The 22,469-nt window shown below is 39.5% G+C and overlaps 1 protein-coding gene across 1 annotated transcript in view; it reads left to right on the forward strand.

Annotated features, from left to right (window-relative positions):
• LOC129239402 (uncharacterized) overlaps positions 1–22,469 on the forward strand; it is a 169,150-nt gene that overhangs the window by 67,884 nt on the left and 78,797 nt on the right. The window contains exon 2 of the mRNA XM_054874868.1: positions 8,933–10,465. Coding sequence (XP_054730843.1) covers positions 9,586–10,465 — 880 coding nt within the window. The 5' untranslated portion in view covers positions 8,933–9,585. The remainder of the gene's footprint in view (positions 1–8,932; positions 10,466–22,469) is intronic.

Genomic DNA, 22,469 nt, shown 5'->3' on the forward strand with positions numbered 1-22,469 from the left:
CATTATATATATAATATATATAATTGGCGCGTACACCCTTTTTGGGTGTTTGGCCGAGCTCATCCTCCTAGTTGTGGTGTGCGTCTTGATGTTGTTCTACAAATGGAGGGACCTACAGTTTCAAGCCGACTCCGAACGGCAGATATTTTTATGAGGAGCTTTTTCATGGCAGAAATACACTCGGAGGTTTGCCATTGCCTGCCGAGGGGCGACCGCTATTAGAAAAATGTTTTTCTTAATTTTGGTGTTTCACCGATATTCGAACCCACGATCTCTCTCTGAATTCCGAATGGTAGTCACGCACCAACCCTACGGCGGCCGATGGCCATTGATGATAGATTAAAATTTCAGACGATTCGGTTGAAGGTCTTTTCGAGATAAACGAGTTTGAGGTACAGGAGCGCGCGAACCGCTATCTACCTAGTTAGTGGGCTGTAGAAGCTATAATATTGGGAATTTCCCCAGTGTATTCTTAAAAGACTATACTTTCGAAATATCAAAAAAACAAAAACTCGATTTTTTGAAATTTATAGACGACCGGGTCCCCTTAAGGCAACGAATTCAGAGACCAGTAATTCCACGTAGTCTCACAAAAAGTTATCCAAAGTTTTTAAATTTTTTGACATAGACGGCCAATTCATGAATCCCTTTCTGATGCTCATTTTTATCAACTAGATACGATTCCAATGAACCCTTCTTCGCGCGTTACATAAATGTCGTATTCTCTTTCTGGGATCATTTAGCATTTGCCCCGCCTCATTTTAAATGGAGTTTTTTGGGTGTTTCTTTAAAAGCATGTAAAACGGAAACGAAAAAACGTTTTTTATTTTTGTTGTTTCATGTATTTTTGTTTTATTTTATTTCTTGATCCATTGTTAAAAAATAAAAATTTATTTTTGGCCATACAAGGTTCTTTCATAAAGTTCTCAGCCTGGATAGACGAATAATACCACATATCTACATATATACTACACAAAAAGACACCCTTTATATATAAGCAATAGAACACGCGCAGGCAAACAAGAAGGCTCATAAACTGTCAACTACGAAATTGTACATAGAAGTTCAAATTACATTTGTTTCCTAAAATGTTTAATTAAATGAATGCCATAAAAAAAGTAGCCGGGTGTAATTTGCAACGTTTCATAAACTCTTGAGTGTAATAATATCCGTGAGCAAAAAGGACGCAATTTTAAACGAATATTTTGGATTCACTAGGAGTGTGGATTAATTTTAAATCACAAGTAGCGAAATATTCACGTCTTACTTTTTCACGAAACCATCTACAGACATATATATGTTTGGATATACGAGTACAGGGTGTTCCATATAGTGGTTTTATTTCAAAGGAAAATGTTTTTTGCTTATGTTTTGGGATAAAGAAATCCAATATTTATGCGTAAAAATTTTGTACAAATGGTCTGAAACTGTTTTATGGTCGATCTTCAGCTCTTGGATGAAGCTACAACTACTAAAATGCCGGTCAACTTCGCTTATTTCTGTGCTTTTATCGGCATTTTCGACCTTATCGACATTTTCTTTAACGTCAAAAATGCCTGAACGGGACCGACGCAACCAAATTGCACGCAATTAGCTATTACAGTATTGGCACCATAAATTTCTTCTACTTAATTGGCGCGATAACCGCTTATACGATTTTGGCCGAGTTTACCAAAGCGCGCCAGTCTTTCTTTCTCGTGCTAACCAGCGCCAGTTGAGCACACCAAGTGAAGCCAAGTCCTTCTCCACCTGATCTTTCCAACGCAGAGAAGGCCTCTCTTTTCCCCTGCTACTACCAGCTGGTACCGCATCGAATACTTTCAGAGCCGGAGCGTTTGTATCCATTCGGACGGCATGGCCCAGCCAACGTAGTTGCTGGATCTTTATTCGCTGCGCTATGTCTATGCCATTGTAAAGCCCAACGTCCGAAAGGTCCAAAAATCACCCGCAGAATCTTACTCTCAAATACGTCAAGCGACGTCTCATCGGGTGTTGCCATCTGATATGACGGTAAGGGTGAGAGCCTTGTAGAGTGTTAGTTTAGTTTGTCGAGAGAGGACTTTGCTACTCAATTGCATAGTTAGTCTACTTGTTGGCAAGAGAGATTCTACGTTGGATTTCAAAGCTGGCATTGTTATCGGTGTTAATGCTTGTCCTAAATAAACGAAGTCTCTTACAACCTCAAAATCATAAATGTCAACAGTGACGTGGGTGCCGACACGCGAGTGCGCCGACTGTTTGTTTGAAACAGGAGGTACTTTGTTTTGTCCTCGTTCACCACCAGATCCATTCCCTTTGCCTCTTTATCCAGTTTCGAAAGGGCAGAACTAACGCGGTTGTTAAGGTTAAAGAAATCACACGACAGCGAGTCACCCTGTCTGAAACCTCTTTTGCTATCAAACGGCTCGGATAGGTCCTTCCCAATTCTGACGGCGCTACTGGTATTGATCAACGTCGTCTTGCATAGCCGTATTAGTTTTGTGGGGATACCAAATTCAGACATCGCGGCATACAGATAACTCATTTTCGTACTGTCGAATGCAGCTTTGAAGTCGACGAAAAGATGGTGTGTGTCGATTCTCCTTTCATTCGCGTACTTGGCGTATTGTGAATATCTGGTCGATGGTGGACTTTCTAGGTCTAAAGCCACACTGATAAGGTCCAATCAGTTGGTTGATGGTGTGCTTCAGCCCTTCACACAATACTCTCCCTAGTACCTTATAGGCGATATTTAGAAGGCTAATCCCACGATAATTGGCACAGATTGTAGGATCACCCTTCTTATGGATTGGGCAGAGCACACTTAAATTCCAATCGGCAGGCATGCTTTCGTCCGACCATATTTTGCATAGGATCTGAAGCATGCACCTAACCAGCTCCTCGCCGTCATGGTTAAATAGCTCAGCCGGCAATCCGTCGGCTCCCACGACTTTGTTCTTCCTTAGTCGCGTTTCGCTATTCTCTCTTTGTCATGGTCGGGCAGCGGAATGACAGTCCCGTAGTCAACGATTAGAGTATCCCGATCATTACATATATTCTCTGTGATATTCGCAGCAGTCACTATTTAACAAGTTTGAGAAGTGTTCCATCCATAACTTAAGCACGTTTTGGGTGTCAGTCACCAGAACGCGATCTTTGTCTTTACACGAAAATGCCACCTTCTGTAAGCCACCAAACTTTCTGGTAGAATTTTCCCTAGATATCCTTGGCTGCTTCGTCTTTTCATATTAGCTTGCCCTCGAAAGGATGCTCGGAAGCTACCCAGAAGATACTCGAGCAAAGCCCAGAAGTTGTGAGCTGCTTAGGCTGTATCCACAAGAATCATCCTGGCCACTCCCCACTGAATGGTGCTCAGGAACTTTTCACTTGCCTAGACCTCTCCACATGGAACCCTTCTGCATATATATGTACAATAGTTCGTATATATTAAATTAGCATTATTGATATTACATTTTTTCAACAAAGTATTAAAATATGAATTTATACCAAAAATGTAGTACAATGTACGAAATGTACAATCACTGTATATTGGTTACTTACGATGCATACATACGTACATACATACATACATTTTTACATATACATACAGATGCGTTGACATGCTTTTCTCGCGTTTGATTAAAAATGTTCGCCGCCATATCGCTTTCATGTGTGCCTTCTAATTAATTCCCTTCCCAAGGGACTCAACGTTTCAATTAGTCTTAATCAGTCTAGAGGGTTTTTTGTCTCTTTCTTCAATTAACCATATAACACACCTGTGTGTGCTCATCAGCTCTTCCTACAGAGTGCGCGGCTTCAAATCTTACTCGGGAAATGCAAAATTTAAAAGGATTATTGTCACCACTAAGGGAGCAACGATAAATCACCAACGAAAAGTTCTCACCAAAATCCATCTGCTGATCAGCGGCGTTATAAATTTTAGGGTCTTCTATTTGTAGAAAAAATTGAGGCAAGATAAATTGGATTAGCAATTAGATGTGGCACCGAAATTAATGCGTTTATGGTGAGGGTAGGGTTACGGCATTGGTATAAAAAAATTAAATATTCACCGCACGAACAAATTAGAAGACCAAAATGATTATGATGATGTCTACTAAAGCAATAATAGAAAAATGTTCCAATATCGTTGCGTTGATTGTATTTTTAAACCATATCTCGTAACGGAAATTATTCCGCATTTATTGCTGGTATTTTAGGAATACGCAAATTCTTGTTCGGTGCAAAACGAAATAATTACGAGCATAAGACCAAAAGCTTTTGATTTCAATTTAAATGTATGTACATGGCGTTACAACGCGGGGTGCGTCAAAGCTTCCTTCGAAATGCTCCAGAGCGGTCTATCTTGAGCTGTTGCTTCGTAGTTATGTATTCCAACTTCTTAAGATCGTGCTCCACTGCGCCTATCCAACGGTTCCCCGGTCTGCCTTTGGCCTTCACGCACATTAGCTTTGCTGTCAAGGCTTTCTTCACGGTACAGTCAGCAAGCATACGGATCACATGACCTAGCCATCTTATGCGCTGCGCTTTAACAAAACGTACAGCTGTCTCGTTCTGAGTTAGATCGTTCAGTTCAGAGTTCAATCGCATTCTGTAGGTACCATCATCCATTTTTATTGGGCCAAAGATCTTTCTTAAAATGTTTCTTTCCTTGCTGGCAATCTGCGCGCAGTCATCAACCTTGAGAGTCCATACCTCACAACCATGCGTTAGGACTGATTAAAGGATCTTGTACATAGTTAACTTTGTAGGTTTCGACAAAAGTCGTGATTTGAAAAAGTGAAGGTGGGCTTAATACGCTTTGTTGGTGGCGTTGATGCGATCCTTGACAGCGGAAGTAGAATCACTGCTATATGCGCACTAGGCCGGGTCAATTTGTGGGGAGGCAAACAAATCGCCCATTGCTCTGTAAAAATCATATTCTAGGGATCAAAATAAGAAACTTTGCCGAAGGAACCATACCTCTAAAACGAATTCTGATGTCCCCCAATTTGGGTCGAACTTTTTAGTTTCTTTTCTATAACTCACTTAAATTAATTTTTTCATTTACATATGTTCTGACTAAATAAATTTCTTAAGAGAAAAAATAGATACTATTATAAATAAATAATAAATATTATTATAAATAAATAAAAATAAAGAAAAAACATAGACATTTAGCTGATTTTTTCATGTAAAGGTAAAATGGTGATATTTTTAAATTGGGGGACATCAGAATTGGTTTTAGAGGTATGGTTCCTTCGGCAAAGTTTCTTATTATGATCCCTAGAATATGATTTTCACAGAGCAATGAGCGATTTTTAAATCGACCCGCCCTAATGCGCACATAACTCCTAGGTACTTAAAATGCTGCACTGTTTCAAAAGTATAGGCTCCCACATGGAAATTTTGCATCTGTGCAAGCCGCCACCATTTCAACAGATATTTGGTTTACCCTCTTTTACAAAAAGGTCAATACGTTCGCAATTTTGTTAATTTTTAAGAAAATTTCTTTTAAATATTCCTATTTCTTGAGAGAATAGCGATGTCATCTGCGTAAGCACATATTTCGGTTGTTTTAGTTATCAAGGTACCACCTTTGTTCACTTTCCTTACGACAAAGTGCAGCATCAAATTGAATATGACTGTTGTTAAGGCATCCCCTTGTTTTACACCTGATTCAATAGAGGACGACGCTGTGAGCTTCCCTATAATGATCACCTTTGTTTGTGTATTTGGGAGCGTTGCGTTAAGAAGCCTTATTAGTTTGGCTGGTATTCCAAGAATAAGCAATATGTGCTGGATCCTATCACTTTTAGCACTGTTGAAGGCTTGTTTGAATTCAATGAACAGGCAGTGAACATCTAGCCCGTATTCATAGTGTTTTTCAAATATTTCGCTAAGAACAAAGCATTGGTCGATTGTAGACTTGCCTCTACGAAATCCGCATTGATACTTTTCAATGTTATCACGTTAAAATGAATATATTTAGTCCAGTCAAAAGAGGATTTAACTTCGTAATTTTAGGAGTATGCGAATTTATGGTTTTATTATGTAAAGCCCATCACTGTGAACTTAAGTTTGAGTTTTCGGGGTCGGGGGTTGTGTCCCGCGGCCGCCATCTTGGAAATAAGGGTGCAACTGGTTTTTTGCGTTTATCTGGTGAATTCCGAAAGTTACGAACATTTTGTAAAATACTTTTTTGTAGACAATAATATTATCTACAGCTTTCATTCAAAACTTTTTATTGTAAAATTAATAATAAAAAAGTTATAAACAAAATTACGCGAAAAATTAAGGGATGAATTGTTTTAAAGCGTAATAACTTCTTTTTTATAGATTTTATGGAAAATATACTTAAGAGCTTTTTTATAGAGCATTCTTTTGTGAATATTTTTGTCTATAAGTTTTTTCCGCTATCTTTATTTAGTCGTATGATTTTGAGCTGCTAGCGGAGCAACCAATACATTAACGAAGCGCGTACATGATTACACAGGCCGACAAAATTTAACCAACATTCAGACCCAGAAACCAGACTATATATTTCCGAAGGTTTATGATGCGCTGAATCCAAATCTGGCCTTGGAATTGCTCTATCTGCTCTGGTTTTCGAGATATCCTAATCTAAATGTGCAAAAAACACCATTTTTGCCCATATTTGAGGTTATGTAGCCTTGCAGATGTTTTCTTTCACCAAAATTAAAGGATGGCATCTTTAAATACAATCCTTCTTTTTTCAAATGGCGTTTTGTTTGCTCAAATATCATTTTTTTCGCAGAGATATCGCATTTTGAAATTTTCATGTTTCCTACACCTGAAAATCGATTAAGATAACATAGACATGATATAGTCGCTTACTAATTTTCTTGGGTTTGAGGGCCATATTTGGTTGTCTTGATCTAGAAACAAAAAATATGCCGCGCGAAAAAGCTTCATCTGAGTTTGAGCAGAGACAAATTTTAGTATGGAGAGAGAGAGAGAGGTCTTACAATGCGACAGATCGCTTCAAATATAAAAAAGAAACAAAACTGTGGTTTTACATTACTTCTATTTAAAAAAAAAGTACGGGCGCACCAAGAGAAGTGATAGAAAACCAAAACTTAACGCTAGAGATGTTCGGGAAATCACACGTTTAGCACCTATGAATAAATCAAATAGCCCGGCTGTAATTAAACACAGTCTTCACTTGGAAGTTACTACCTGTCGTGTGCAATGAATTTTGAGAGCGAAATCTCGGATTAACATTTGCAGAAAAGTACCAATTTATGGAATATTGTTATTGTTGTTGAAGTGGTTGAGTATTTCTGTTGAAATAATCCTAATTAGCGACTAGAGCCGTTTTACTACCACTATTATCGTGTCTTGTTCTTTCGTTTTTTGTGTGAGTCAGATCCTTTTCGTGAGATCCAAGTATAGCTGCAAACTTTCTATCTCTATGACTGAGATTCCATTAATTTGCTTTAAGAAAGACTTACCGAAAGAGAAAAATCTTCTCTACATAGCTCGACCTGGACATCCTTCTGCCTGCTTCTACAAATGGGATTGAAACGAAGTTTTAGTCTGGCTGCATGATCCGCTACCTTCCAGTGAGATCCGCTACCTTGCAGCGAGACGTGGGATGCTTGGGTGAGACCATCTTATGTTGTTAAATTTTGTACGACGGAGTAGTTTGAAGCCAATGATCACGCAATTCCAGTTCGTCTTACACTGTAAAATTAGTTTGGATGAACTGGAATTTCAATCTAAGGTTTTGATAGCTGCTTGACTGTCTAAAAAGTTAGCTAGTCTCTCATTAATTTCTTTTTAGTATTTTTGTGATTTGTATGCTTCTCTGGGTGCTAATAGTTCCATCTGGAACACACTGACAAAGTCAGAAAGTCGAACTGACTTCTATAATTTGAGCTGCTCTCAATAGCGGTCAGCTGCCATACCATAGTTCCTCTTAGAACCGTCAGTGCAAAGAGGAGAGAATGGCTTGTAATTTCGAAAGGGGTCCTGTCATGGTTTGGGCCGCCATTAGTGTCACAGGCAAAACGCCAATACGTTTCATATCCACCAAAATGAATAGTGTCAAGTATATAGAACTTCTAGGCGAAGTACGAAGAGGATTTTCCAGCATGACAACAAAAGAGTTTTTGGTAGTGAAAAAGCACCAATTTAGAATGACTTGTCTACAGCCCTGACCTTAATCCAATCGAAAATGTTTGGGCAATACGTGTGTCAATCGGTTTTCAAAAATGGAAGGCACTTTGATGGCGCTAAAAGTCTTAGAAGTGCGATTAATGTCGAATGGTCAAAAATTTATCAGAATATTATAAAAACTTAATCAAATCGATGCCTCGGCAACTTAAAAAAGTCATAATCAAAGGAGGATCCAACTCAAATTACTAAGCTCCAAAATATAAACTAACCCCAAGAACTATATTTATTCATTTTAAATATAATAACATCGGTCTTATAATATTTTGGTTCCATAAATTTTACTTTTCTTAATAACTAATTTAAGTTTCGTTAAATGTACGTTTATTTCTGGATATTTTTAAAACATTTATCATTAAAAATTTAAATACTAAAACCGTAAATTGTTTGACTTAAACTGATAATTAAAATATAAGAGATTTAGTAAATCTTAGAATTTTTTCGTGTGATGTAGAACAAACAATTAAAAGCGAAATGTTAAGACAAATGAGTTCCGACACGTTTCCTACATGGGTAAACAGAGGGATCAAATGCGGGTGTGGGAACAGTAGCAGGTATATTGGACCTGCCACTCATTGTATTTCAAGCTGAAATGCTAGAATCTCCTCATGTGGCGGTATATGTTTTACTAAAAAAATCCTGTTTCAAAGATATACCATCGTTTTCGAATCAAATACCTCTTATACGTTCAGAAAAAAATAACTTTTCTAAATTCTCTCTATTAATGGCTTGACTTTTTTCATTTATTTATTTGCAGCTACCGCCGTTGACTATCATACTGAACTAACAAGTACTTCCAATCAAAAAGAATATCCGCTGAAATGCTAACACAAACCGACGCATCCAAATGGGTTTTAGAATCGGTGAGAATAAGAGCAGAAGAACTGATTGCCAACAAAAGCATCGAACGCGGTTGAAGTGGTGGTTATGATTATACAAAACATAAAAATCTGTAAGATATAGGAAACTTCAAGGAAAAAATCACAAAGCAAACTGTGTAACTAATTAAGGAATGGTTCGAAAATAAATATCACAAAGAGCGTAAAGGAAGCAAAAACGGAGGTACTTAGCCCAACCATTTACTAATTGCCGTTTATTAATAATTCACCAACAAGCAGAGAGCTAAACAACATCTTCCGTTTGTAACCGCAAAAGCGTATCCTACGTCTATGGAAATCCAATTGAGAAGACGTCGGCCACCACTGCAACAACAACAACCATACCGACTGCCACGCACGCAGTCGCCATATTACCACAACCAACAGCACTACAAAGAATCTCAACAACAACAAGAACAACAGCAAGTACAACAACGAAAACAAAAACAAAAACGCCAGTGGCAACCACACCCACAGCCGCAACAACAGCAACCACAGAGTACAACAACACGCTGTAGTTGTAGTAGTTATAATGATGAAATTAGTTATATGCCTTTTATTTTTCGGACTATTCGCCATTCAGACGGTCGGCCATATGAACAGTGACCCAGCACCAGGCCGCTCGCCAGGTCCACCCAACGCCAAACAAAATCAAGCAGCATTGCCACCCGTGGCGCTCAACGTGAGTACCGCAAATAATGTTGCGGCCAGCACAGCTGCCTACCCCGCGCTCGCCACTTCGATTGCGACTTCAATGGTGGCGGCGCAGAATCAGCGCCACAGCAAAAACAACAATGGTGAGCATTCTTTCGGGCACACGGCAGACCGCAATTACGGTAATAACAGTAACAATAACAAAGATGTGAGGCTAGCTGAAAGCAACAGCAACATCAACAACAACAACAACGAACAACAATTAGTTTCCGGTATCGGAGAGTTAACCAACACGGACGAGATTAACATCAATTTAAACAAATTATCCTCAGGCAGTAGAAGCGGTGCTTCAGTGTCCGAGTCTGCAGTGACCCGCACCGCCGCTGATTACACATACGATAATGTGGCGCACGAGGTGACGGCAGCGCGGATTGTGCAAGGGGTGGAACAATCGAGTGGAATAACAGAAAAATCCGTTACAGGCACAGTAGCAGCTGCGGCAGCGCTAATTGCGCAAGAGGCGAAAACGAACACTCTCAGCAATACGAGAAGCTGTCGCGATGGATTCAGTGATTTCCTCAATGATGTGGTAGACGTGGAAGAGGAGGAGCAATCGGAGGCGAATGGCGAGGATATTAACGATGGGCGCACACGGAACGGGGCACATATTGGACATCATTTGTTTATAGATTTGCAACTGGAACATCAGGTCTTCGAAACGTCAACTGTCGGCATCAATTGCGGTCTGATGTATCAGGGTAAGTGGCAGAGCGATTTTGGAGTGCTTTATTAGAATCACTGGTTTAGATATATTAATTTATTATAAAAATATTTTTTTTTCATAAGATTGTAACTGCCATGAAGCGTTCTTAAATTCGCGAAATTGGGGGTAAGAACAGAGTTTCCTTGCTTGGTTAGGAACTGTTGTTGTCTTGCGAATGCATTGAAGAAAACAAAGAGTAATGGATGCAATATTTTGAGTTTTTAGTTTGAATCATAGTTCAATCAATAGTTCATCAAAAATTTTAACTTTGAGCAAATAAATTAAAATCAAAAACTTATTATTATTGTTCAGCAAGTAAAATCGTAAAATAGGTTTTCTTTTTGATCGAAGATCCCCGAGAATGGGTATGCAGACATATGAAGAAGCTGTCTAAATGAGGAAGAGGATCTTGTGTACCTTGTCCTGCTCTATCCAGGCGTGGATTCATCATTTTAGGTAGACACTTTTTCAGTGAGTTGGGAAATCCAAGTACTGTGGAAATCAGGGATCTTCTAAAAATTTTGAAAGGTTCACACTGGTTTGAGGAGAGGACAGTTTCTCCAAAAGACAAGTTCCCCACAGTAAGCTATGAGCCTGGGTTATATTTTAATACAAACATAGGTACAATATAAGTTAACATCCATGATGCCAGATAATGACGTTTGATTCGATGGAGCCGTCGGGTTAGGCCTGAGGTGTTAATTAGTTTGTTAGCTTCCACATTCACGTGCCTTTGAAGCCTGAGGGTGTGAGCTTCTGCTTGTTTTTCAATTTCTTTAGCGAGTTCACGATGAATATCTTTATAGCGAACAAACCAAGGTGAATTGAGAATATCTCAAAGGATTTTATTCTGGAGTTGTTTAAGTATATTTATATTACTTTGACTGCGCGCCATAGGACGACGCAGACTATATAATTTGTTTTTATATAGATATTTTGTTATATAATATATGGACAGCTTTGATCTTCGTCCAATTAGCCACTTCATTTTTTTTTATCTTCAGATAGACTTCATGCCGTTTAAGTAGAAGCGTAGCATCGAGCGTTATGCCAAGGTATTTGCATGTGGAATTGGGTCACCTAGCAGTATTATTGGATATTCACTTTATTGTTGGTGAAGTTTACATGAACCGACTTGGCATTATTCAATTTTATGCCGCCAAGTCTTCGTCCATTCTTCGATGGCGTTTGTTGAAGCTTCTTCAGCACTTTTTCCAATTGCTAGGATGGCAGTGTCGTCGGCAAAATTGGCGATCCAGCTATTCGGGCGTATCGGCAAGTCTGTGGTATATAGAAGGTCCAAGAATGCTTCCTTGTGGCACACCACCATTTATTTCTTTAGGCTAGAGTATTAGTTTCCTTGTTTAACGCGAAAGTAGCGTTCGCTCAGATATGACTTTAGGAGGGGGCAAAAATCATTTTGAAGGCAGGTATTTAGTTTGTTATTTAAACCGAAATGCCAAACCTTGTCGAAAGTGCGACGTCCAGTAATACTGCTGAACACACCTTATTCTGTTGAAAAGAGTTTTCGATTTCAGCTGTGATTATGTGCACCTGATCGATGGTTGAGTGTTTAGCGAAATCCAAATACATAGATGCAAAGTTAACAAGCTTTTAGAAGTGATCGACACTGGCATCAATCGATTGAGGATGAGCTTTTCAAATAGCTTACCAATTTGAGGCAGCAACGAGATTGGTCGGTATGAGGAAACAAGATGTATATCTTGTCCCGGTTTTGGAATCATTAACATTTCCACAACTTTCCACAGGGTTGGAACATAGTGTAGATGAATTGAATGAATAAACAACTTTACTAATTTAACTAAACTTATATAGCGTAACTTTTTTAACACCTCAGCTGTAATTAAGTTGAATTCGGCTGCTTTTTTATCTTTTGGTTGTTTACTCTCTTCTTTTGAGTTTTTTTATGGTAATGAATGAGATAGGGACGTTTTCGTTCACAGTAAGAGTATAGAAATTGTAACATTTATTTTCATGTAGTTGGAAGGTTTTTGTTAAGTGTTTTGCAAAAGCTATTGCCATGTCTTTGCCACTTTTTGCCCATGTGTTATTATCGGTTTTGATTGGAGGCACATGACAGGTCGATCTTTTCAAATATTTAGTACATTTCCAAAGTGAGTAGTCACCTCTTTTATCAGGTCTTAAGCTTGAAATCTGCTTATTTATTGATTCATTTTTAATAAAATTGATTTCACTATTCAATTCTTGTGATGCTTTGTTTAGTTTGGTTTTGTCACTGGGGGAACGAGTTTGTTGCCATTTCAGCGTAATTTTCTTTTGTTTGTGATGAGCTGCGTAATTTCTTTAGAGTAGTTAGCTCCAGTGGTTTTCCTTTTGAAACTGGGTGTACTCATCCAGGGGGCTTTCTGAATTTCTGGGACAAACCTTTGAATTTCTTCTAATTAGTCTTTGGTGGTTACTAAGAAATCATTTTGTTAAATATTGTGAAGAAATTTTGCATAGGATTTCCAGTCAGTATTTTTATTATGGAGTGTCGATTACTTCCTTTCTCGATCAGGTCTAGAGTTTTATTGATATGAATTGGCCAATATGTTGGTTTCGCCGTTGAAATAAAGTCACATTCAGTTTCTCACGCTGCTTTGTACAACTCACGCCTTATGTGTCTATAATGGACAATGGAATTTAAGTACAGATTTAGAGTTTATTAAGTACAGGCGGCATGCAATAGTTGAGGACATACATGCATAAATGTATGTGGCTATAACTTCCCGAAACCATTATTTTTAATTGTGCTCTTTTTCAAATAAGACATGGATGACTAGAACTTAACTCAAGAAATGAAGAGGCATGCAGTTATAGTCGTTATATATATGTGCAAAATAAACCGATTTAGAAACCTTTAATTTTCCTAAGAGCGCACGTTCCTTCATGAATAAGATTCGCCGTGAATTGAAAGTATCAGGCGGCGATGCAGAATCTATTGCAAAACACAAAAACACCAGGAACATTCTAACACTAGCCGATCTGTGGAATTTATTCAAAGAGTTCAAACGATCATTGACGAGGACCCTTGAAAATAATGAAGGCCCTTGCGAGAGAGCTAAATGTTTCTGAGGATATTATCCGTCCAGTTGCCCATGAAGATCTCCGGTATAAATTCTGCGTTAGGCGCAGAAGACGGTTTATGTCGGAGCATACAACAGAATAGCGAGCTATCCGATCAATTAAACACGAAAAATATGTTGACCAAACCAAAATATCAAAGGCGGAAATGACAGAAGGCTATGTTCTACAGTCGTACAGCGGTTTCTGTTGTCATGCACATGAAGCTCCCAGTTACTGTTACGGTTTTAGGTTTTGTGAGCAATAAATGACATGCCATGCCACTACATTTCTTTACTCAAAGATTTCGAGAGAATTCTGCTGCATAGATGGAGATTCTAAAGGCTATAGTGAAACTCGATAGTATACGCGGTGACAGTCCATACATCTTTTAGCTAGACTCTGTTCCTTCACACAAAGTGATGGCTTCATAAGAGTAGATGACTGAAAATTTCCATGGCCTCATAACACCGAATTTATGGCTGCCTAGCTACCTCGATCTTAGTTCCCTGGAGTACTACGTATGGAGGGTAGTTGAGCTAAGCTAGAAGCTTTAGCACTGTACGTCATTTGGATAAAGCCAATTCGAAATACATCAAACCGACAGAGGTTTCTACCAAAGGAAATTTATGAACGGATATTGAAATGGTATAAGGCTTTTCGCCCTCTATTAGTACTCGAAAGATGGATTACTGGATTTAAACGTGGTCGTACAAGCCTTAAAAGCGGCCCACATCAAGTAGGTCCAAAAAGAGCAACAACACCAGAGAAGGCCCAGACATCTCGTTGGGCAGTGTGAGGAATTTTTCACTGAAGTCTTGGACAGCTGTGTGCAGAATGGGTGCCGCCTTCGCTAGCAATAGAACAAAAACATATTCGAATGTGACTTTCTTAGCAACATTCAGTGCGTTTTCGAAAACATAATTTCGATTCATCATCATTGCTGAGGCGTGGGTCTATCTCCATGATCCTCAGCCAAAATAATTGGCTAAAAAGTGGTTATTCGGCACCGAAACGCGTTCGTTCAATTTTTTGGAAAGCGAAAGGAATTTTTGTTTTTTGGATTACTTACAAACTGGTGAAACAATAAATTCGGAATAATATTTTAAGCTTTTAGACCAGCTGAAGAAAATAATTCAGGAAATAATACCCAGTTTTCAAAAGAAAAAAAATTGTTTCTCATCAGGACAAGGCACCGTGTCTCAAGAGCATTTTGACAATGACTAAATTCCATGAATTAAAGAAAGTTCGAATTGTTGGAGCGTCCATCGCCACCACCAGATTTGACCCCTAGTGACTTTCATCTGTGTCCGGACCACAAAAAATGCATGCGTGAAAAGCGTTTTTCATCAAATGATGAAGTCATAACAGCTGTGGAAGCGTATTCAGGGATGGAATTCATAAATGGCCATCTCGTTGTAAGAAGTGTATTGATTTACAGCGAGACTATACTGAATAGCACAATGTATTTCAAAGATAAAATTGTGTTTTCCCTATCGAACCGCAAAACTTATTGAACAACCTAGTAGCAAACATTAATTAGAAAAATATACAATATTTCAAATCAAAATTTCGATACATTTTTAAGTAGACCCAATGCAGGCAGAAATCATCTTTTCATTTCCAAAGCATAATCACGCAAGCATTTTAGGCAAGCAATGCAATGTTAAACAAACGTGAACCTCACAAAGCCGCTTTCATCTTGCTTGCCAACCCTGTCAGCCTAAATACGAGCGTGCATGCATTGAAATTGTTCACATTCATGTCAAGTGTTGAATTCGCCTGTAGCAATAACTGATTTGCTGAACAAAATTGCCCAAAGCAGTAGCTGAGGGATGCCGGAGGTTAATTGCTTCACTGGCGGAGCAATGCCACCAACAGTTGCTTGTCGCTACATACTCGTACACACACAAATTGACGGACCTGTCCATACACAATAAAAGGGCATGCATAAATGTCCCTGCCACTTGTTGTCATCACTGCAATCGATGTCGAAGTGGATGTGACATTTTCATTTTATGCTGCTTTTACTGCTTGCCATGCACGTATATAAATAAATGTATTAGGGTGCTCCACAAAAATTAGGTTTGAAAAACTAAATTTAGTCACCGTTGGTTAGGCTGATTCTATTCTTAATCATTTGTGTGCTGTAACTGTAATTGAGGAAATAATCTAAAGCTTATGTTTTTAGTAACGAAATTTTCCTGCATAATAATGCGGTGGTTGCTAAATATTTATATTTCTGACCAACAAGGGAAAAATGAACAACGGTGAAAATGGTTTCTATTGTTTTTCAAAATATTCGCCCAAATAAAAAATATACTTGTGCATTCCTATGAGCTAATTTTCGAATAACTTTGAACAGTCGAGTTTATAGGGCGTTTTTAAGTTAATATAGGTGGGATCCAACACAAACACACCTTTCTATCACAGGCCGATGAAGCAAAATCTTATTGAAGCTCGTCATACCAATGTCCAAAGATGGCTGAATCTCACTGTATGTGGCATGAAGATCTCGTTGAAAACATTGGAAATGTCAGATGGTGACAAGACTAGAAATGCCTAGAGCTGGAAATATAAATGACAACCGTCGTAATAATAAAAAATGACTCGATGTTGTTCCACAAATGGAGGGACCTACAAATTTAGGTCGACTCCGCACGGCAGACTCTTTTTTATGAGAAGCTTTTTCATGGCAGAAATACACTCGGAGGCTTGTCATTGCCTGCCAAGGGACGACCGCTATTAGAAAAACCCTTTTCCTTCAATTTATTTTTGCGGATGAGGGGGTTTAAAATGGCATCATCGCAGCTACCATGGCAGTCGTGGTATGTACGAAGATTTAAAAACCCGCCCTCGTTTGGAACCTTCGCCCACTCTGGAACCGCTTTCGCATTACTTCAGAGTGGTGTTCCATCTTCCTCATTACAAAAGTCTATACATATGTGCCTGTGTCCGGGTCCCGCTTTTTTATACGGAGAAGTCTTTTCGCGAAACCACTCACTCTTCTTTCACTCTCGCCACGTCTCCTCTCTACTTAGCATCTTGTCGATTATATTTTCAGTAGTTATATGACCGACTGAGTTCTCCAGCGAGTGGCGACGTCTTTTACTATACTAGTCGTCCATCTGCCGCGTATTTTGTTAATTCAGCGGTCTTGCCATCTTAGCCTTAGCGTTTCGTCCCTTATTCCGCGCGCTACAGGTTTCTTCCAATCCCTCTTTTTTAAAGCCCACAACTTTTTCTCTCAAAAGCTAGTAAGTCTATCGGTCCTTGATAGGCTAAGGCCGCGCTCTTCCTATGTTCTTTGTTGGTTTTTGCATTCCTATGTTCTTTTATATAAACAGCGGTCCATATAGCCAGCTTCAAGCCACCTTTTAAATAGCAGAAATGCTACCGAAATGCCCGCCGAGCGTCTAGCGTTATTAGAAAAAAACTTTCATTTTATGTTTCATACCCATTGTAGGCTCCGAAATCGTCAGCTACTTCCGTAAATTATTCATTGACCCCAAAAATGTGGATGAAATTAAATTTCAAGCAGTAATCGAAAAAATATGTTCGATTTTGGCTCTTTCCCCAGGCATAGTAAGCCCTCCATGCAACATTTTATTACGTATATTATATTGAGGACACAAAATGATGTTTTAGTCCGTTATCCCTAATTATTCATCCTCTGCGAACCCATTCTGAGAATTTCGTAGTATATTTTAGATGGGATGAGGTTACAAGACTCAGTTTTCACAGCTCTCAGCTACACAGAATGTAGAAGATTACGTAGATAACGGCTCCTCACTAAGAGTATTTATGAACTCCTCCGCTTAAATTTAAAATGCTGACTCGGAGGATAAACTATTTGGCCTGTCGTTGTTCGCCAGAAATATCTACATTCCGCAATCGGTCTGCTTCATCACCTTAAGGTCTTTGGCCAGTACTTAGCTTATGCATATTCTGATTAATTTTTTGCAGACGTAGATAATTATAGAAAAGGAAGCTCTATTCTACGCCAAAAATACTTCGACTATACTGATGCATCTGTGGAAAACACGTATCTGTTAAAATTAATTCAGTCTAACGAAATAGCGAGCGTACAGCAAAACTCTACCACGTAGGATAAAGTATACACGTCAATATAGAACAGACACCAGCGACTTTGGCATTTAGAAGTAGATCTTTGAGGTTCTCCTGAAAGTTGTATTCTTCTTTTTATAATGAACTTGAGGCACGCAAACGATTTTATTCGACTATACAATTCTTCCTTCGCACCAATTAAAATAACCAAGAGAAACTAATCGTTTCTCAAATTTATCTTAATGCAACTATCAGCAGATACATGAAACGATTTCAAATAGGTATGACTGCTGCCGCAAAGTTTCTTAGGTGCTCAGATTTGGCCACTCGAATCAAAATTGTGAGAGTAACTTTGTCAGCTACGTCATAGGGGCTTGACAGCACAATTGGGCATACTCCTTTCACACGTACTTTAACGGTGTTTGTTCAGGCGGGTAACACAGGTGGTGGTTGCGTTAATATTTTCTTATATCACCAACACGTCATATCCCTTATTACGTCAGCAAATTAACTGATTCCTTCAAATTCGCTGGGACTCGATTAACAATACATCGTGCCAGAGATAGGTTGACATGGGCGATTTATGAAGTGTGGTTTTTGTTTGTCGAGTGAGAATTTTTCTATAAAATTTTAAACAGCCAAAAATTTTAATTGTCAAATGACTTAGAAGGTTAGAAATAAATGAGGTATCGATTCCTTGTTTGTTGACATGAGATATTTTGCTTTGTCTTCGTTCCCATTAAATTTGCTTCTGAACTTAATTTATAAGTTAAGAGTTTCGAATTCAATTATAAAATCAGTTCTTCCATGGCAGTTCTATGGCGCATATCAGCATCTACCACACAAAGCTGGCAAACATTTGTTAACCGATGTCTTAGAACAATCCTGCATTTATGGAGCCCTGACAACTGGATCTCGAACGATCAACTCCTTGCAAGAAGTGAACAAAAACCAATTGCTTTTGAAATACAGGTTCATAAATGCCGATGGATTTCGCAAGCCAACTAATTGAGAGGAGATGAAGCGGGAAGTTTTTAGTGACAGCCAGGCAGCACTAAATGCCCTGAAGAACGCAAAGCAAACATCAAAGATTGTTCAAGAATGTAAGAATAAGCTTTATTCTGTTGTAAGACGGAATAAGCTCGTACTTATATGTTTTCCAGGACACTGAGGGGTTCAGGGGAATGAAATTGCCGATGAATTGGCCAACTGTGTTACAGCAGTTTCCCCACAGGGACCAGTCTGAAATACTGCAAAACTGCAAAGTAATTTGTGACAAGCACGAACAGAAAGCTGTCGGACTCTCTTATAAAACTTGGAAGAAAAGACGTTCGGTTGAAGGTCGGTATTATTACAGGCCACATCTCACGCGGTCCACAAATGACCACCATTGGAATCATTGAGGACCCGATTTGTCTGTCTTGCTTCGAGGAGACGGATGGCACTGACAATTTTCTCTGTGAGTGTCCCGCATTTGCTAGAGCAAACCTATGAATTTTAGGTTCCGATGTCATGAGAACAATAAAATGCGTTCTCTCAAACTGAGTGGATTTGATAAACCAAAGAATCTTGAAAATTCTCACAGGTCTTACTACCTCTATTCTATCCCATCTTTTTCCTTTTGTTACTTCTCTCCTTTTCTTCTTGTCTATCTACCCTTTTACTTTTCAGAGCTTTAAATACAATGGGCGTTTTAGACTGAGTGTTTTATATGTTACCAAATCTCCCGGTGCTTCTTGGCTCGACCTTTTAAACTTCAAATTCAAAATTTTCGCAAGGTCAAGGCCGCAGAGGACGTCCTAAAGTTTCATGGCGGTGTAACCTTTTTCACGAATTTCCAGGAGTCAAGGAACTTTGGAGAAGCTTTTGTTTCGGAACTATGCGCCTACAATTAATAGTATTTCTGCCATGAAAACATGAAAAAGCCTCATAAAAAACCATCTGCCGCTCGGATGCGGCATGTAGGTCCCTCCATTTGTGGAAAAACATAAAGACGTACACCTCAAATAGGAGGAAGAACCCAATAAAAGGTGTACTGCCAACCTTTTTTGTAATGTCCAACCCTATTGTACATTCAAACATTTATACGTACGTGTCAATATTCCCAATTTGCAAGTTATTTCTCTATGCACTCAGACTTACGTTAGGCAAATGCAACAAGCATTCGGTACCCACTTGGATGGGCATAGTAAATTGGGATTTGATATTTTCAAGTTGACAGCTAAGTTGGCAGCAGCTCACTCAATTCCACAATGTAATTACACACTTATGCACTTATGGTGTTTGTGAATTTCCTGGTATGTGTGAGTAGGTGCATTCTATATCCATTGAAGAACTTATTCCGACTACCTCACTGAGTCAATGTTTTATGTTAAGTGTAGATTTATTAGAAAATTAAATCATCATTTTAATTTATGAGATAACACAGGGCGTGCTTTTTGCTGCAAAGCGATGCTTCTTTTCATATAATAATTTTTAATTGAAATTCAATTTTGTTAATATAACAAATTTTTATTGGAGTGGAAGCCGAGTGTTTAAAGGGCATTTTTCAAATTCTCCATCCCTTTCCATCTTTTGTGTAAAAAATCTACTAGAGGCGTCGGGACACTCTTTACTTTATCTCTCAGTGCAGGAAAATTTTAAGAATTATTCATTACAAAATAAATAGTCATAAATAGTTTCTCGGTGTACGATTATATAAAGGACGTCAAAATGACACGTAATATTCTCCGCATATTCAAAAGTGTACAGTCCATATATATTTATATACGAGAAGTGTTCTAAAAGTAAGGAGACCTTTGATTTTTCTCCAAATATATTTATTTATGAACCTATATCTTTGCCCCCTTCAAAATAATCAACTTCAGATATAACACACTTGTGTCAATATTTGAACCACCAAAAAGCGCTTTGGTATAGCATGAGCTTTTCGACGAGGCGGGCTTTATCTCCACAAATGTGGCGAATTTCGTAAGATTTTCTGTTCTAAGAAGGAGATGTAGAAAAACTCTGAAGGGTACCGGCCAATGTACCTACCTACAACCAATCGGTTTTCACCTCTGATGAGCGCACCTATATCAGAGTGATGTCCTCCCGGGCAGCAGGTGACAGGGGGTATATAAATGTTAAAAATTTCGAGCTCGGAATCGCCTGTCCGGACAGCTATGCCTTGACATTCTAAGGTGCTGTCCCTGCGGTCGATCCCTTCATCAATGAGACGATACTTCACTGTGTGGTGGACTATAAACGCTAGGCCACCACCATTGTCTCGTTCGCGATCATGTCTGTGCACATTATAGCCATCCCTGGTGATCAGAGAGGACCTAGCGTGCAGCTTGGTTTCCTGGACCGCAGCTATCTTGATACTGTTCCGGCTCATGAAGTCAACTATCTCGTCGGCCTTGATCGTGAGTCCGTTACAGTTAAATTGATAAAGCTTAAAGTTTCTGGGTGATGTCGTTGTAACTCGGGAGGTGAGGGACGCATGGGGTTGCCTACGTTGGGCCTGCTGTGCAATCCGCTGTTGTTGTTGCGGCCTGATGATGGTGGGTGACCGCGCCACGGGTGGCGGTTGCGGGTGCAGAGCTCTACAGCAGGGGACAACCTAGTCAGTTGTCCACTCACGGGTGGTGCGCAGGCCGGAACATCTCCAAAAATGGCACCAGCCATTGCAAAAATTGCATTTGACTGATGCCAGATTCCGAGGTATTACGGCCTGACACACGGAACAGATTGTGAGGAGGACCAAGAGCTGCTAGTTTGTCCCCGCACTGGGGTTGGAGCAGAAGGGAAGAGGATGGATTAAGTCAGGGGAGTATTGCTGCTCCGATAGGCTCCTTACCGTAGAGGTACTAGTTGTGGTGGCGGTTGGTAGTGCCGGCCTATAAGGGGGGGTAGTAGCCGTGGAGGCATTAGACGCCTGCTGGCGGGAGCAACACGGGGCCACGCACAGTGTGGTCCACTCCCTATGTGTCTTAAGGCCTGAACAGGTATTAAGATGGCTCCACCCGTTGCACTTGTTGCATCTAACCGAGGTGGAGTTCGGGTGGAGCCGTTTATGGCAGACGCAGCAATAGAATACTCCTGGCCCGGTCCGGTGAGTATGATGGTTGTGTAAAGATTACGTGGTTATTTTCGGCCAAAAAACTCGGATTTTAGATCAAGTTTTTCCTAAAACACAAAATCGCTGAGGGCATCAAACGTTTGTTTATATCAAAAACCAACTAAATATGCCATATACTTGAAGCCATCGTCCCAGAGGACGTCATGAGCCAATTAACCCTGCACAAAAGAGGCATTGTATGGATTTGCACCAGACATCTTGACGACCTGCACTTCACTGATGAAATCTGCCTACTCTCTCACAAATTTACTGACGTGCAAGCGAAGGCGGACAGACTAGTCGCATTGGCACGCACTGTCGGACTGGAGGTCAACATCGCCAAGACGAAGACTATGAGAGTCAACCACAATAAAGCAAGACTTAGAATGGTTGAGGGGTGCCCTGTGGAATTTGTCGAAAGCTTTTGCTACCTCGGCTGCACTATAATAGCGTACGGTGGAGCAGATGAAGATGCGGCGTTTGAGCGAGTATTCGGCTCGTGTGTCAGTATCCTTCTACGGAAGTGAAACATTATAGATTTCTAACACCACTACATAGAGGCTACAATTTTTAGTCAACAAATGCCTCCGCATCATCTGTAGAATATTCTGGCCAAACCCATCTTTAGGCAAATCAAACGCAGAAAGTGGTTATGGATAGGTCACACGTTTAGAAAACCAAAAGATAGCAACACGATAATGGCAATGGGCTGGAACCCACAAATGAGCAGAGGTCTCAGTTGTCC

The sequence above is a fragment of the Anastrepha obliqua genome, chromosome 2 (genome assembly GCF_027943255.1).
Source record: "Anastrepha obliqua isolate idAnaObli1 chromosome 2, idAnaObli1_1.0, whole genome shotgun sequence".
In the NCBI taxonomy this organism is placed as follows: domain Eukaryota; kingdom Metazoa; phylum Arthropoda; class Insecta; order Diptera; family Tephritidae; genus Anastrepha; species Anastrepha obliqua.